General features: G+C 40.0%; 1 protein-coding gene across 2 annotated transcripts in view; it reads right to left on the reverse strand.

Moving 5' to 3' along the window:
• LOC117342220 (cysteine-rich venom protein ophanin-like) overlaps positions 1–20092 on the reverse strand; it is a 50771-nt gene that overhangs the window by 12981 nt on the left and 17698 nt on the right. For both annotated transcript variants that reach the window (XM_033904274.1, XM_033904273.1), the window contains exons 2-6: positions 11783–11841; positions 10441–10516; positions 8873–8964; positions 8420–8510; positions 50–186 (exon numbers count right to left, since the gene is read on the reverse strand). In XM_033904274.1, the coding sequence (XP_033760165.1) occupies positions 50–186; positions 8420–8510; positions 8873–8964; positions 10441–10516; positions 11783–11841 (455 nt within the window). The remainder of the gene's footprint in view (positions 1–49; positions 187–8419; positions 8511–8872; positions 8965–10440; positions 10517–11782; positions 11842–20092) is intronic.

Below are 20092 nucleotides of genomic sequence, written 5' to 3' on the forward strand. Positions count from 1 at the left end.
ACTGAAAGAAAGGCATAATTGAAGGAATTGAATGTTAAATCGACCCTACCTGTGTATAGTGTCCGACATTAGAAAAGACATTACTCCCGCCCAAGGTGAAGGCTGACACCTCGCTATGCCAGGCATCCATCGCGTTTGTCCATGACGTCTGACCAATCGCTATGTTCTGCCCCACAGTAAAGCGTCCTGGAAGATCACAGTGTCTCTAATTCCCAAACTCAGACTGATTTTAAACTTCAAGAAGTATATAAGTAAGTACGTATGATGACGTGATGATTCTGATCCGCCAATACGTATGTAGCGCTCAGCCCTTATACAGCGCAACTTTGGCTACTATTGCTCGTCCTGATTGTCTAGGCCAAGTTGTTCAAAAGGTGATTCGCTTAGTCATTTAATTAGTGAAAATCCTCAATATTCCTTAGAATAAGCAGATAGGACGAGACTGAAGAGTGCTACAGAATTTCATCAGATTTTGTAGTTTAGTCAGAAATGATTTTATCTTTATATTAAAATTTTTGTTAAACTACGATTAGCCTATTCACCTTTTGAACAACTTGGCCCTGGTTTAACTGGAAATTAAAACAACTTTAAGTGTCACAAAATGAAGTTATTTTCTTTTAATTCTTAGAATTCCGAGTTCATTCAGAATCGCAGTCAAAACATCTAGGACAACCAAAAGGAGAACGAGATTTCTTATGGCAAATGTTGGTTGAGCAGACACAGTAAAAATAATTGTTTGTTTGTGTATACAATATTCCAAGCATGACAGTCATATGAATTTTTCATACTCTAGCTACTTTACATTGTGTTTTATTATTCCATATTTTCATATATCTTCCTAGCGGAACCAATAACAAGGACGTTCTCGGTAATCCTGGTTGTAAGGGCAACAGAAATATATACAATTTGTTTCAAATTTTTCATAGCAACAGTTCTAACTCTATAGTGCCAAAATGAATTAATCATTTTTATCATGACAAGTTACAAACGTTTGATAACATTTTGTCCTTTCTAATCAACGATAATTTTACATCAATACAATATGTTTTATATTGTAAGCAATCATATGTATCATTCTGAACATGTGGTGCTCTGTATTATGTACTATAATGAGATTGTTGTATCTTTTTACCGATAAACTAGAAGAATCTACAATGTAATTTGAATTTATGTTTGTCCGTGCGGCGGAATAGGCATACAGAATCTCCTCTCCTAAACCAGCTTATTTAAAATGTTAATAGAGATATACCAACTGTACCCTATACCCTACACTGGTTATCATCTCTCGACACTAGACTACCTGAGATATACCAACTGTACCCTATACCCTACTCAGGTTCTCATCTCTCGACACTAGACTACCTGAGATATACCAACTGTACCCTATACCCTACTCTGGTTCTCAGCTCTCCACACCAGACTACCTGAGATATACCAACTGTACCCTATACCCTACTCTGGTTCTCAGCTCTCCACACCAGACTACCTGAGATATACCAACTGTACCCTATACCCTACTCTGGTTCTCGTCTCTCCACACCAGACTACCTGAGATATACCAACTGTACCCTATACCCTACTCTGGTTCTCGTCTCTCCACACCAGACTACCTGAGATATACCAACTGTACCCCTATACCCTACTCTGGTTCTCAGCTCTCGACACCAGACTACCTGAGATATACCAACTGTACCCTATACCCTACTCTGGTTCTCAGCTCTCGACACCAGACTACCTGAGATATACCAACTGTACCCTATACCCTACTCTGGTTATCACCTCTCGACACTTGACCATTGAGATATACCAACTGTACCCTATACCCTACTCTGGTTCTCAGCTCTCGACACCAGACTACCTGAGATATACCAACTGTACCCTATACCCTACTCTGGTTCTCAGCTCTCGACACCAGACTACCTGAGATATACCAACTATACCCTATACCCTACTCTGGTTCTCACCTCTCGACACCAGACTACCTGAGATATACCAACTATACCCTATACCCTACTCTGGTTCTCAGCTCTCGACACCAGACTACCTGAGATATACCAACTATACCCTATACCCTACTCTGGTTCTCACCTCTCGACACCAGACTACCTGAGATATACCAACTGTACCCCTATACCCTACTCTGGTTCTCACCTCTCGACACCAGACTACCTGAGATATACCAACTATACCCTATACCCTACTCTGGTTCTCAGCTCTCGACACCAGACTACCTGAGATATACCAACTGTACCCTATACCCTACTCTGGTTCTCATCTCTCCACACCAGACTACCTGAGATATACCAACTGTACCCTATACCCTACTCTGGTTCTCATCTCTCGACACCAGACTACCTGAGATATACCAACTATACACCTATACCCTACTCTGGTTATCACCTCTCGACACCAGACTACCTGAGATATACCAACTGTACCCCTATACCCTACTCTGGTTCTCACCTCTCGACACCAGACTACCTGAGATATACCAACTGTACCCCTATACCCTACTCTGGTTCTCACCTCTCCACACCAGACTACCTGAGATATACCAACTGTACCCTATACCCTACTCTGGTTATCACCTCTCCACACCAGACTACCTGAGATATACCAACTGTACCCTATACCCTACTCTGGTTCTCACCTCTCGACACCAGACTACCTGAGATATACCAACTGTACCCCTATACCCTACTCTGGTTCTCAGCTCTCGACACCAGACTACCTGAGATATACCAACTGTACCCTATACCCTACTCTGGTTCTCACCTCTCGACACCAGACTACCTGAGATATACCAACTGTACCCTATACCCTACTCTGGTTATCACCTCTCGACACCAGACTACATGAGATATACCAACTGTACCCCTATACCCTACTCTGGTTCTCATCTCTCGACACCAGACTACCTGAGATATACGAACTGTACCCCTATACCCTACTCTGGTTATCACCTCTCGACACCAGACTACCTGAGATATACCAACTGTACCCCTATACCCTACTCTGGTTCTCAGTTCTCGACACCAGACTACCTGAGATATACCAACTGTACCCTATACCCTACTCTGGTTCTCATCTCTCGACACTTGACCATTGAGATATACCAACTGTACCCTATACCCTACTCTGGTTCTCAGCTCTCGACACCAGACTACCTGAGATATACCAACTGTACCCTATACCCTACTCTGGTTATCACCTCTCCACACCAGACTACCTGAGATATACCAACTGTACCCTATACCCTACTCTGGTTATCACCTCTCCACACCAGACTACCTGAGATATACCAACTGTACCCTATACCCTACTCTGGTTCTCACCTCTCGACACCAGACTACCTGAGATATACCAACTGTACCCTATACCCTACTCTGGTTCTCACCTCTCCACACTAGACTACCTGAGATATACCAACTGTACCCTATACCCTACTCTGGTTATCACCTCTCGACACCAGACTACCTGAGATATACCAACTGTACCCCTATACCCTACTCTGGTTCTCACCTCTCCACACCAGACTACCTGAGATATACCAACTGTACCCCTATACCCTACTCTGGTTCTCACCTCTCCACACCAGACTACCTGAGATATACCAACTGTACCCTATACCCTACTCTGGTTATCACCTCTCCACACCAGACTACCTGAGATATACCAACTGTACCCTATACCCTACTCTGGTTCTCAGCTCTCGACACCAGACTACCTGAGATATACCAACTGTACCCTATACCCTACTCTGGTTCTCACCTCTCGACACCAGACTACCTGAGATATACCAACTGTACCCTATACCCTACTCTGGTTATCACCTCTCGACACCAGACTACCTGAGATATACCAACTATACCCCTATACCCTACTCTGGTTCTCAGCTCTCGACACCAGACTACCTGAGATATACCAACTGTACCCCTATACCCTACTCTGGTTATCACCTCTCGACACCAGACTACCTGAGATATACCAACTGTACCCCTATACCCTACTCTGGTTCTCAGCTCTCCACACCAGGCTACCTGAGATATACCAACTGTACCCCTATACCCTACTCTGGTTCTCATCTCTCGACACCAGACTACCTGAGATATACCAACTGTACCCCTATACCCTACTCTGGTTCTCATCTCTCGACACTAGACTACCTGAGATATACCAACTGTACCCTATACCCTACTCTGGTTATCACCTCTCGACACCAGACTACCTGAGATATACCAACTGTACCCTATACCCTACTCTGGTTCTCACCTCTCCACACCAGACTACCTGAGATATACCAACTGTACCCCTATACCCTACTCTGGTTATCACCTCTCGACACCAGACTACCTGAGCTATACCAACTGTACCCCTATACCCTACTCTGGTTCTCAGCTCTCGACACCAGACTACCTGAGATATACCAACTGTACCCCTATACCCTACTCTGGTTCTCAGCTCTCGACACCAGACTACCTGAGATATACCAACTGTACCCCTATACCCTACTCTGGTTATCACCTCTCGACACCAGACTACCTGAGATATACCAACTGTACCCCTATACCCTACTCTGGTTCTCAGCTCTCGACACCAGACTACCTGAGATATACCAACTGTACCCTATACCCTACTCTGGTTCTCACCTCTCGACACCAGACTACCTGAGATATACCAACTGTACCCTATACCCTACTCTGGTTATCACCTCTCGACACCAGACTACATGAGATATACCAACTGTACCCCTATACCCTACTCTGGTTCTCATCTCTCGACACCAGACTACCTGAGATATACGAACTGTACCCCTATACCCTACTCTGGTTATCACCTCTCGACACCAGACTACCTGAGATATACCAACTGTACCCCTATACCCTACTCTGGTTCTCAGTTCTCGACACCAGACTACCTGAGATATACCAACTGTACCCTATACCCTACTCTGGTTCTCATCTCTCGACACTTGACCATTGAGATATACCAACTGTACCCTATACCCTACTCTGGTTCTCAGCTCTCGACACCAGACTACCTGAGATATACCAACTGTACCCTATACCCTACTCTGGTTATCACCTCTCCACACCAGACTACCTGAGATATACCAACTGTACCCTATACCCTACTCTGGTTATCACCTCTCCACACCAGACTACCTGAGATATACCAACTGTACCCTATACCCTACTCTGGTTCTCACCTCTCGACACCAGACTACCTGAGATATACCAACTGTACCCTATACCCTACTCTGGTTCTCACCTCTCCACACTAGACTACCTGAGATATACCAACTGTACCCTATACCCTACTCTGGTTATCACCTCTCGACACCAGACTACCTGAGATATACCAACTGTACCCCTATACCCTACTCTGGTTCTCACCTCTCCACACCAGACTACCTGAGATATACCAACTGTACCCCTATACCCTACTCTGGTTCTCACCTCTCCACACCAGACTACCTGAGATATACCAACTGTACCCTATACCCTACTCTGGTTATCACCTCTCCACACCAGACTACCTGAGATATACCAACTGTACCCTATACCCTACTCTGGTTCTCAGCTCTCGACACCAGACTACCTGAGATATACCAACTGTACCCTATACCCTACTCTGGTTCTCACCTCTCGACACCAGACTACCTGAGATATACCAACTGTACCCTATACCCTACTCTGGTTATCACCTCTCGACACCAGACTACCTGAGATATACCAACTATACCCCTATACCCTACTCTGGTTCTCAGCTCTCGACACCAGACTACCTGAGATATACCAACTGTACCCCTATACCCTACTCTGGTTATCACCTCTCGACACCAGACTACCTGAGATATACCAACTGTACCCCTATACCCTACTCTGGTTCTCAGCTCTCCACACCAGGCTACCTGAGATATACCAACTGTACCCCTATACCCTACTCTGGTTCTCATCTCTCGACACCAGACTACCTGAGATATACCAACTGTACCCCTATACCCTACTCTGGTTCTCATCTCTCGACACTAGACTACCTGAGATATACCAACTGTACCCTATACCCTACTCTGGTTATCACCTCTCGACACCAGACTACCTGAGATATACCAACTGTACCCTATACCCTACTCTGGTTCTCACCTCTCCACACCAGACTACCTGAGATATACCAACTGTACCCCTATACCCTACTCTGGTTATCACCTCTCGACACCAGACTACCTGAGCTATACCAACTGTACCCCTATACCCTACTCTGGTTCTCAGCTCTCGACACCAGACTACCTGAGATATACCAACTGTACCCCTATACCCTACTCTGGTTCTCAGCTCTCGACACCAGACTACCTGAGATATACCAACTGTACCCCTATACCCTACTCTGGTTATCACCTCTCGACACCAGACTACCTGAGATATACCAACTGTACCCCTATACCCTACTCTGGTTCTCACCTCTCCACACCAGACTACCTGAGATATACCAACTGTACCCTATACCCTACTCTGGTTATCACCTCTCCACACCAGACTACCTGAGATATACCAACTGTACCCTATACCCTACTCTGGTTCTCAGCTCTCGACACCAGACTACCTGAGATATACCAACTGTACCCTATACCCTACACTGGTTATCATCTCTCGACACCAGACTACCTGAGATATACCAACTGTACCCTATACCCTACTCTGGTTCTCAGCTCTCGACACCAGACTACCTGAGATATACCAACTGTACCCCTATACCCTACTCTGGTTATCACCTCTCGACACCAGACTACCTGAGATATACCAACTGTACCCCTATACCCTACTCTGGTTCTCATCTCTCGACACCAGACTACCTGAGATATACCAACTGTACCCCTATACCCTACTCTGGTTCTCATCTCTCGACACTAGACTACCTGAGATATACCAACTGTACCCTATACCCTACTCTGGTTATCACCTCTCGACACCAGACTACCTGAGATATACCAACTGTACCCTATACCCTACTCTGGTTATCATCTCTCGACACCAGACTACCTGAGATATACCAACTGTACCCTATACCCTACTCTGGTTCTCACCTCTCGACACCAGACTACCTGAGATATACCAACTATACCCCTATACCCTACTCTGGTTATCACCTCTCGACACTAGACTACCTGAGATATACCAACTATACCCTATACCCTACTCTGGTTCTCACCTCTCCACACCAGACTACCTGAGCTATACCAACTGTACCCCTATACCCTACTCTGGTTCTCAGCTCTCGACACCAGACTACCTGAGATATACCAACTGTACCCCTATACCCTACTCTGGTTCTCAGCTCTCGACACCAGACTACCTGAGATATACCAACTGTACCCCTATACCCTACTCTGGTTATCACCTCTCGACACCAGACTACCTGAGATATACCAACTGTACCCTATACCCTACTCTGGTTATCACCTCTCGACACCAGACTACCTGAGATATACCAACTGTACCCCTATACCCTACTCTGGTTCTCAGCTCTCGACACCAGACTACCTGAGATATACCAACTGTACCCTATACCCTACTCTGGTTCTCACCTCTCGACACCAGACTACCTGAGATATACCAACTGTACCCTATACCCTACTCTGGTTCTCAGCTCTCGACACTCCATTACCTGGGATATACCGACTGTACCCCTATACCCTACTCTGGTTCTCAGCTCTCGACACTCCATTACCTGGGATATACCAACTGTACCCCTATACCCTACTCTGGTTATCACCTCTCGACACCAGACTACCTGAGATATACCAACTGTACCCCTATACCCTACTCTGGTTCTCAGCTCTCGACACTCCATTACCTGGGATATACCGACTGTACCCCTATACCCTACTCTGGTTCTCAGCTCTCGACACTCCATTACCTGGGATATACCAACTGTACCCCTATACCCTACTCTGGTTATCACCTCTCCACACCAGACTACCTGAGATATACCAACTGTACCCTATACCCTACTCTGGTTCTCAGCTCTCGACACTCCATTACCTGGGATATACCGACTGTACCCCTATACCCTACTCTGGTTATCACCTCTCCACACCAGACTACCTGAGATATACCAACTGTACCCTATACCCTACTCTGGTTCTCAGCTCTCGACACTCCATTACCTGGGATATACCGACTGTACCCCTATACCCTACTCTGGTTCTCAGCTCTCGACACTCCATTACCTGGGATATACCGACTGTACCCCTATACCCTACTCTGGTTATCACCTCTCCACACCAGACTACCTGAGATATACCAACTGTACCCCTATACCCTACTCTGGTTATCACCTCTCGACACCAGACTACCTGAGATATACCAACTGTACCCCTATACCCTACTCTGGTTCTCAGCTCTCGACACTCCATTACCTGGGATATACCGACTGTAGCTATCGTCGTGTCCAAACTGACAGTTCTCTGCCCACTTCTGTGCAATCATCGCCACTTCATCATCCCAAGACTGTGAAGACAACGACAGGTATCACCACTAATGCTTATAAATACCTGTATTACATACTACCCTACAAAAACAGATACATATATATCAAAGTAATAGGTACCGATATTTTATCAGAAACTACACGCATTAACGATCACACATGATGACTGATTGATAGATTTTAACATAATCGGCAGTTATCAAACTCTACAAAGTTTATTTGATATCAAGTGAGCTTTCGTCCTTAGGTGTCTTTTCCATAGAGAGGAAATACGAACGGCCCTAATTAACTCAACGACTCATTTACATACATCTGCCCTGGTATCGTCAATGGCACTGCCAATCTTAAGCAATTTGTATCAATAGAATTTAACCGAAATTACCATTGTCCTCATGTTGGTGGCAGTCGGTGACACGTCACGGCGGTAACCATTGTGATGATCTACTATAAAGGTTTTGTCGTTTGCAGAGATACCTGGCGTAAAGAGAAACGATTTCATGAAGTAGTTAGTTATCTCGGAATGATTCGATGTGTTTGATTTAAGGACTGTGCCTCATTTTGACTGCGTATATGGTAGTATGTCCGCAGTTGGTAACGAACATGTTCTATGGTTAGCGCGATAGCGCTCCATTGTTGCCAACTGCGGACATACTACCGTATACGTAGTAAAACTGAGGTACAATCCTTTACATGAAAGGTTTACATCAAACAAATCATTGAAATACCGTACGAAGAAAATAAATGTCGGGATGTGTTGCGATGTTGGTAACTACGGCAGCTGTGGTTTATAAAATAACATATTTCTAGTGAATCCACGTAAATACACCAGTATAGTTAATAAAATTAAAAGAAAAACCTCAACACTCTTCTTTGATATCTTTTAAGTTTTTAATCAATTGGCATATTCAAAATCCACAATTTCAGTCCCGGATTAAATATGGGTGTCAAGCAGAGCGTGTATTGACACAGATTTAGCAATGACGTGGTCGAATATTTTAGGAGCTGTCCGATACAGCCTTTTGTTGTTAGTCTACTTCAAGGAGAATTTAAATATGCACCCATGCATTTCCAAAATATTCAGTATACTTTCTTACAAAATACTCATTTGACTTTAGCTTTTTGTACAGAGATCATCGGGTAACAGGAGAAAACCCTAAAATTGCTTCAATCAGTTTTTTCAAAATGGCGCCGTCTAGTTAGCGTTTCGTGGCGTCACAAAGAGACGACGTCTTGAAGACAGATTTTCGATGTTCCGCGAATGAGAGTTACCTATATACGATGCTTTATTTGTATTGACGTAAACCATGGGGACGGTGGTTTTTGAAGTTACTGAGGAGGAGTTCCTGATATATTCGGCACCATGTGACATGACTTCCCTGCGTACAAATGTATGTTGTACTGTAGGGATAAAATATGGAACTTACCAGCAGATGTGACATGACTTCCCTGCGTATGTTGTACTGTAGGTAATATGTAACTTACCAGCAGATGTGACATGACTTCCCTGCGTATGTTGTACTGTAGGTAATATGTAACTTACCAGCAGATGTCACATGACTTCCCTGCGTATGTTGTACTGTAGGTAATATGGAACTTACCAGAAGATGTGACATGACTTCCCTGTGTACGTTGTACTGTAGGTAATATGGAACTTACCAGAAGATGTGACATGACTTCCCTGCGTACGTTGTACTGTAGGTAATATGTAACTTACCAGAAGATGTGACATGACTTCCCTGCGTACGTTGTACTGTAGGTAATATGTAACTTACCAGAAGATGTGACATGACTTCCCTGCGTACGTTGTACTGTAGGTAATATGTAACTTACCAGAAGATGTGACATGACTTCCCTGCGTACGTTGTACAGTAGGGATAATATGTAACTTACCAGAAGATGTGACATGACTTCCCTGCGTACGTTGTACAGTAGGGATAATGTGGAACTTACCAGCAGATGTCGCCGAGGAAGACGCGCTTATACAGGCAGTGTGATCGCTGATGTGGTTAAACTTGGCGTCACAGTTCTGGAAATATAAGATATATACAAAGTTACTTGACAATGTCTGCTAAACCAACACAAGTCTTAAAGAAACAAGGTAAAATAGTTGTGAATGAATTGTATAACACCAAGCGAAATTTCCATAGTTAAATGGTGGTATCATATCCTTTCTACACCTGATATCGAATATTAGTTATATGGTTTACTACTACTAACCGACTATGGAACCATATTAGGAGGTTCGGTAGAATGCTGGCCGAAAACCCCTATTGATTTACTGGCCAATTAAGGCTCCATAAGGTAAGTACCGATATACCGAATTTATTGCACCCTTTTTATATCCCCTTTTGATACACCCTGGGCATATTTTGTCCTCTTCCATAAGTCTTCCAGGTAGAAATGCGATAGGGCTTCAACTAATCTACTGAAGTTCTCAGAACTCCCGTTTTGACCAGACGAATTCGGAGATTAATTGTTCCAGTTCATCGTTTTCTCTACGTGAATCTTCTTCATTTGTATCTTCTTCCTTTTGTCGTCAATGTCTCCTAGGATCGTCCGCCGAAATCGTGCCATATTTGTCAAAGACCTGAGTCGCCAAAACGCCTGACGTTATGTTAATCGGGAAGTCAACTACTTTCGACCAGCATAGGAGAGGTAACTCTTACAAATAATTTTGGATATTTTGAACTATTTCAAGAAAATGCTCGTTCGGGGATATTCAGGAATGCGTATTTTAGAATTGATTTGCCTAAATTTGGAAATGACAGACAAGGGCCGCCATATTGCCCCTAAGAAATATTGCTGACCCTCTATATTCTCACAGGGGGTCACCATGTAACCAGATTTCAATCAATCAAATGTAACAATGATGTCCGAGCTGTGATGATAACGAGACGCTCATAACACTAAAAACAGCAGACTTAATTAGGATTTAAAATGATTAAAATTAACATATGTAAATTACAAAACATATTCATAACACTAAAATGTACACTTTGATCAATTGTGAACGATTTATAGTTGGAGACATGGGCCAATAACATGTTGATAATCAAATAGTAATGGCAGAGAAATTGTAAGGAAGTTTTCATTAAAATAACGTTATAAAAATGGCACTTATCTGATCGAAATCCATATACACCGTCATGTTAAAGAAATATTAAAGTGGATGACGAAGTAAAAAGTGCATAAATAAGATATATCTGTATATATATACCCGGATAGTCCCTACAGTCGTTCAGTTTACTAATACAGGTTGTAGGAAATATAAATACAATGTTATATAACTCACGGTGGAACGCCTGTATCTTCTGAACGGATTGGAATTGTCAACACTCGACGACAAGGCCACTGAAATAAAACAAAGTAAGCTATTGTAATGATAAAGTATCTGTAATAGTTTGCATTTCGAGTCGTAATACCAGGACAGATATATTAGGATCGATACATTGAGTTGCCTATCAAACATAAACGTATTGTGTTTGTAAATATTTAATTATTCACAAGTGCAGGATAGGAGATACTATGTCCAATTACCGTTAAACCAAAGTTAAGGAATGTTGATAAAACTCGCTCCAAGGCGTTTAAACCCAACTTAAGTAATACTGATAAAACTCGCTCCAAGGGGTTTAAACCCAACTTAAGTAATTCTGATAAAACTCGCTCCAAGGAGTTTAAACCCAACTTAAGTAATACTGATAAACTCGCTCCAAGGCGTTTAAACCCAACTTAAGTAATACTGATAAAACTCGCTCCAAGGGGTTTAAACCCAACTTAAGTAATTCTGATAAAACTCGCTCCAAGGAGTTGAAACCCAACTTAAGTAATACTGATAAACTCGCTCAAAGGGGTTTAAACCCAACTTAAGTAATTCTGATAAAACTCGCTCCAAGGAGTTTAAACCCAACTTAAGTAATACTGATAAACTCGCTCCAAGGCGTTTAAACCCAACTTAAGTAATACTGATAAAACTCGCTCCAAGGGGTTTAAACCCAACTTAAGTAATTCTGATAAAACTCGCTCCAAGGAGTTGAAACCCAACTTAAGTAATACTGATAAACTCGCTCAAAGGGGTGTAAACCCAACTTAAGTAATACTGATAAAACTCGCTCCGCGGAATTTAAACCCAAATAAACAAGCTTCTGCTCTTACGTTCACATAATTTGTCCTCAATATAAAAACCATTAATTAAATAACATTCGTTATGGATATTGATCTAATACATATCATTATGTGAGTGGTATTTTTACTTAAATTGCATTTCTGCCATATAATAGCTTTGACACTTCAATGAAAATCATAAACATATATTTACGGGGTTGACAGGTGGGGCGATTAATTACATTTATAGTTGTAGCGATTGTTTATCAATACATTGTTGTACTCAATGTATAAACTTTTTTTTTATATACTGTACCGTTTGCATTACATAGATGTCACACGCACCAGTTATGACCTCACTATGTAGACTCTAGTCAATGTGTAGACCTTTCTCAACATGTCAGTTGTAACCACAAGTGTAAGATAGTGTGTGAAAGTGATTCGAACCTGGTCCATTTACCTTTCCTGGCTTGATGTTTCGATAATGTCACAATACTCATTACTTTATTGACGATTGTTGACTTACGTATCCTTTGTAAAGGCGTTTTAAACATATTGTTGTTGACAATTTAGTTGTTAGAGGTATATTTCATATTATGGTAACCTTTTGACGTTATTTCATACAAGATCTTGAAATTGTAATGGAGCCATTGTGAGTCAAAGATAGAAGATAAATCTATTGAGGATTTTTGGTTTGGTTTGTTTTTGTTTAACGTCCTATTAACAGCCAGGGTCATTTAAGGACGTGCCAGGTTTTCGAGGTGGAGGAAAGCCGGAGTACCCGGAGAAAAACCACCGGCCTACGGTCAGTACCTGGCAACTGCCCCACGTAGGTTTCGAACTCGCAAAAGGTGGAGGGCTAGTGATAAAGTGTCGGGACACCTTAACCACTCGGCCACCGCGGCCCCTATCCTCTATCCCCTATCCTCTATTGAGGAAAGTAAATACAAAAAAAAAAAAAAAAAAATAATGGGGACACACAGGTATAGGAAATAAAATGGTAAATTTTCAATGAATAACAACACTATATATCTCAAGTTAGTGGTCAGTCTCTAATAATATCAGTACAGCGGTAGTCACACTCATGTCACCATGTAGCTGTAAACATTCCATGTTCTACAGGCGTATTCAAAGGAGACTCTCTTTTAGTTTTGAACTGTCTGACATCGCTGCAATCTTGTTCTCGACCCGATCACACAAATAATTAATTGTATTCTTCGTATTACGATCTGATATAAGCATGTCAAATTGTAGTTTATGAGATTTATGTGTGTACGTAGGTAACAAAATATTTTAAAATATCCTTTGATACATGTGGTGTGTTTATGTATACTCTCCAAAAAACAGAGTATTACTGCATCGTATATGCGTTGGTTGGAAGGGTACATACAAATGTAGTTTATCCTGAATGTTAATAAGGGCTGTAGGAAAGGTGTTTACATGATTGTGTGGTATTGAATGATATGCGTATATCAATATGTTTTCTATTTTTGTTAGTGTGAAGAAATATATGAAAATTTTGGAATATATGTAGTGTAGATTAATATGGACATGTGATATATACATTATGTAGGTACATATACGTATGTGTGAGTGTGTGAATGTTTTAATATTATCTGTACACTGTATTGATGAAAAACGTGAAAAAGATAATAATAGAAAAAAAATGCAGCTTATGACTTACTGTTAAGGAAAGTCTGTGTAATCATTTATGAAAGCATGAAGCTTTTCATATATAATTGCCTAAATATAATACATTTGTTTTGTTTTCCATCATAAATGAAAACAGCGATACACCAGTATAAAAATGTCGAGTAAGTCACTGAATCCCCGGAAGAAACCTCAGTTTTATAAGTTTAAAATAAAGACGTTTTATTGGCACTCCGTCTATGATGTGTAGACGTGATAATGACCTGTAAGGTTAACGTTACCATTTAACCAACATGTTACCATTCACAACTACTTGTTTACAGGGACAGCCTGCTGAGGTCGTATTGTGTAACGAACATGTCAAGTTAGAGACTTACGTCACAAACACGAAAGGAAAAAGTCGCAGTTATTTGTAATTCCGAGAGTTGTTTTTCAGTGGTTGTATAGAGATCGGTGATGTGTTATTTGCTAGCCTGGTGTAAGATTACAAGTTTTAACACACAAATCGTTTCTAAATGTTACTTTTAAAAAAACTGTAACAAGAGAGTGACATATCAGATATGATACAGCATGCTTACCTTCTAATGTCTCTTACATACTGGATAGACAGAGTGACGCACCTTATATATCCCTTACATACTGGATAGACAGAGTTAGACACACCTTATATTTTTTGGTAACCTAATCAATCAATCAATCAATCGATCGATCAAATATTTTTATTAAAGTGTCACACATCAGACGCATAATACATATAAATAGTAAAATAAGATTTCGTGTAAAAACAACACATTCTCCATACAATACATAAATCTGACGTCCATTCCACATTAGGATTATGAGACACTATGAGTTAAAACAATTTAATAATAAAGCACAATTAATTACAATTTGTATAGAATTTGTCTCCGTCGACATAAAATATAGCAGGTTTTGGAGTCAAACGTCAATATTGCAGTACCACCTACATGTATCCTCTGCGAATGTATCAGCTCTGTATTTTTATTTCAGGATCTCAGAAAATTTCCCGGTCGACATCACTATCTCATTAGGAAATTTCTGTTACCTTGCCTGTTAGGTTTGAGGACGTGACATAATCCAGATGTGTGTGATGTGACGTCAATGTACAAATGATACAAAGGGCCTAAACAAACTAATTATCTGGTTATAAATATTCATGAGCTAGTTCGTGCTCGATACAATTAACTTCTACATGCTTATTAATATAATATTTTCTAAAAGTGCGTTATGTAAACACTTAACGAAAATACACCAGAGGTGGTTGTTTACTGTTGTACGTCAATAGTGATTACCCTGTTTACAGAACACGTACTCTACACCCATTTCCACTCTACATAAGTCTTGATAACGCTATATATCTATGTAAAAAGTTTATTTTCATCGGTTTGAACGTTCACTGTAGAGGTACGATATATGTCGGTGCGAGAGTAACATATTTCGTGATGTATTTAATTTGAAATGTAATGGAGAATTCTGACGAAGCTATCAAGTTCTTCTCTAAAGGAACGTTAAACCATGATTCGTGAAAATGGAGATCAACACCAATGTTTTGAGTGACGCACTCCACCCTTCTCTGCAATGTATCCTTTCCTACAGAATTAGCGTGGGCGTTCAAGAGAACCCCATTGAAAAATATGAAGCATACACTAGTTATAATCCGGTACCTAGATCTCCGGAACATGACCTGACACGCCCACTCTCGTGAGCTCTGACCTCAGGATGACCAGGGTTGAAAAGAATGTCAGCAATTTTGAGTTTTAAGTGTCATTAGTTGACATTGACATCGATTTCTCTGTTCCGCGTAACATTATGAGTCCAACCTTGAAAATTATGAATTATGGGCGATTTGCTCCTGTCTATCCAGATTTACACGTCTTTCGACCAATTTCAACTTTCTTCAGTCGTCGCTTCCTATGTTATAACGTATCTTGATTTTGTGTAAATATTTTTTTTCATCATTTGTCTTGAACGTGATAAAAAATACATTTGTGTTTGTCAAAAATGTCTTCTAGAGATCGTACGTCCAATGTGTTGAATTGATTTATTGTAGCGAGAGGAGTCATGCTTGCTACATTCATTAAACATGTTTTTATTAAGTTTTAGACAATTTGAAAAAAATGCGCCAAACCTCTAATGTACAATTATTGCAGCACGGATTCCCCCTGGGATAATTTCACGGGTGTGTTAGATAGAATTATAAGATAAACAGTTGGGTTGCTGTTTATATCGGCTTACTTTTTCGTCACGTGCCAGTGCATCTTCTCATTATCCATCAGCACAATAAAATCGATTTTTTAAGCAAATATTCAATTAAAAAGTGATTATTTTTTTAGAAAAGTAATTTTTAGATTAAAAAGAAGATTGATGTCTATCACTTTATACAATTTTGTAGCATAGATAAACTTGGGAAAAAAAGATAATTAATTCTCGCCGGTTGATAACAAATTTATGTCGGAGACGTGTCGCCTGCCGAGTCCGTAAGATCGTGGTATATAGGACTAGTACAGCGAAACGCCCGTAAATAAAACGTTACAAAGACTCGATTTGATCAATACCTTTTGACACGTCGCGCATGACTAAACAATATTTAAGTTATTTGTATATGTGTTTGGAGCTTTGAAGGATTATGCAACTTTAATTCACATCCTGTTGTGAACTTACAGTACCCTAATCCAGGTCTGCGACCTCAGTACCGCACAACTGGGAAACCTAATAAAATATTCAGCGGGTGGGATAATTATTGCAACGGACATATCGGTAATTGACTTCGCGCTGTGGTCGTGTCAGTCAGACGTGAACATAAACATACTTTTTAATGTCGTGACTACTTGTAACTGTACACATGTTTGCTGTTTGCTAGGATTTTATATACAAAATAATTTTCACACATAATCTATTTAGTTTATTGACGAAACATTAAAATGCCGTACAAGTATATCGTCGACCAACTATACACACGTTCCACGGTCATTGGTCCTATATCGCAATATCATCGTGATTATAGGACGCAGAACCCATTGTACTATAATTCTACTATCAGCACGATATTTAACACACGTGGAGTTTAGAAATTTAGTCAGGACCACATACAAACAACAAATATATAATCATAAGTAGAATTCAACACCGACAGTTATAAAACGAGGGCAGACATCAGTAATTAAAACATACAGTAAGCAGCTATGGTACAAGGACGGTATGGCCATATTTCCTAGGAGAACCAAAGGTTTCTACTTCATCGACGACACCCGTCGTGTAAATTAACGTTTTGATAATGTAACGTTCTTAAAGAGAGAACCGGCGTACTGAGACAGGAACAGTTAGATAAAAATAACCAGCATCAAACACATCTTACTTCGTATCGCACGACGAATATCACTCGACGAAAAACAGTACTTCTTATGTTTTTTACCAACCTGCAACGCTCGAAACCCCGACAGTCTTTCCGTCAAGAGCCGATATATATACAAGCCCCCGAACTCATAATCAATCGTGATTTTTATTAGTGTAGCTAAGAGAAGAAGGGGATGACTATCGACATATGATTAGCGAAATTGAAAGCGTCACACTTGTGCGACTGTATTCCAGATAAACAGGTGATTTAGACGGGTTTGTATTATTTTTTAATTTCAAGGTCATTACTTTTACTGTAATTTCAGCAACATGTCATTACTATATCTAAAAAGTGAATAGAACTTGGCAATGTCCAGGTTAACTGTTTTGATCAATTTTCAATTAATTCGACCTGAAAGGAAAACAAGTCGGCCACGAGAGGAGCAGAGTTTACAATGGCAATTAAAATAGTTTGTTACCAAACTAAACAAAGACACTGTACATGTACCAATGTTCGAGAAGCTGATTAGAAAACAACAGCTGATGCATTGTGTTTGCAAAAATGTCGCAGGTTTTTTCTCTTCGACTTCTGTTCTATCTTAGATTGAACCTGACTCCTGTTTTACCTTTGATATAAACATTTTTGTCGTTTTTAAAATCCTTTGATTTTAATGGTACATAAATGTTGGTAAAACCACGTAGTGTACAGACTCGGTCATTAACTTTCTCGACAAAAATGCATGCTTGATAATATTCAGGTATGAAATATTGCATGTTTCTCATTGAAAGGAGAAAAATAAATATCATGTTTAGCTGTAAATAAAGTTGATTGTGATTTTAAAATACAAAAATATTCCCAAATTACACCAATGTTGCGAACAAGATTTATACCTTCATTTGATAAGTGTATATAAAGAAACTGTAATGACGAGGAACAAACGGCCCGTACAGTTTACCGTGTTACGGTATATTAGTCACAGTAAACATATCTATGCCATTACATGATTACAATGCTTTGCCAATTATCTGTTCCAAATAGGTATATTTATTTCATTTTGGGACTATATTTACTTCAGTTTCATTTTTTCTTCCCGCAACCAGACTTCAAATATTTGTTTCTGAGAAAGACATTTTTACCCCATCGTTGTACAGAAAATGCTGCCTCTAAAAATCGTGTTGATTCCTGTACTAGTGGCTTTTCTGCTAATAACCTATGATATGTTGTGGTTCGTTTTGTTAAGTAAAGTACTGGGTAGACTTTTGCAGGTTTTGTGTGTTGGGTTTGCTATTATATACAGTTTGGTTTGGTGGGTTATTATATAAAACGTAAAACTAAGTTTGATTGGGTGGGTTATGATATAACTAAGTTTGATTGGGTGGGTTATTATATAACTAAGTTTGATTGGGTGGGTTATGATATAACTAAGTTTGATTGGGTGGGTTATTATATAACTAAGTTTGATTGGGTGGGTTATTATATAACTAAGTTTGATTGGTTGAGTTATTATATAAACTGTAAGTTTGATTGGATGGGTTATTAGATAAAGTGTCAGTTGTGTTGGGTGGGTTATTATATAAAATGTCAGTTGTGTTGGGTGGGTTATTATATAAAATGTCAGTTGTGTTGGGTGGGTTTTTATATAAAATGTCAGTTGTGTTGGGTGGGTTTTTATATAAAATGTCAGTTGTGTTGGGTGGGTTATTATATAAAATGTCAGTTGTGTTGGGTGGGTTATTATATAAAATGTCAGTTGTGTTGGGTGGGTTATTATATAAAATGTCAGTTGTGTTGGGTGGGTTATTATATAAAATGTCAGTTGTGTTGGGTGGGTTATTATATAACTAAGTTTGATTGGATGGGTTATTATATAACTAAGTTTGATTGGGTGGGTTATTATATAAACTGTCAGTTGTGTTGGGTGAGTTATTATATAACTAAGTTTGATTGGATGGGTTATTATATAACTAAGTTTGATTGGTTGAGTTATTATATAAACTGTAAGTTTGATTGGATGGGTTATTATATAAAGTGTCAGTTGTGTTGGGTGGGTTATTATATAAAATGTCAGTTGTGTTGGGTGGGTTTTTATATAAAATGTCAGTTGTGTTGGGTGGGTTTTTATATAAAATGTCAGTTGTGTTGGGTGGGTTATTATATAAAATGTCAGTTGTGTTGGGTGGGTTATTATATAACTAAGTTTGATTGGTTGAGTTATTATATAAACTGTAAGTTTGATTGGGTTGGCTATTATATTAAGTGGTAGTTGTGTTGGGTGGTTTATTTTATGAAATGTAAGTTTGCCGGTGGGTTATAATATAAAATGTCAGTTTGTAGGTGGGTTATTATATAAACTATTAGTCTTTGGTATTACACTAAGGTTACTAAGCCTAGCAGAAAATAACGAGTTTAAGGTTATATTTTTAACGCGCACGACAAAAATCAAGAAAATGTAACTAGTTGCAGTACTAATATTAAGAAATGAGATATGTTGTTTCA

Source organism: Pecten maximus, chromosome 14 (genome assembly GCF_902652985.1).
Source record: "Pecten maximus chromosome 14, xPecMax1.1, whole genome shotgun sequence".
Lineage (NCBI taxonomy): Eukaryota > Metazoa > Mollusca > Bivalvia > Pectinida > Pectinidae > Pecten > Pecten maximus.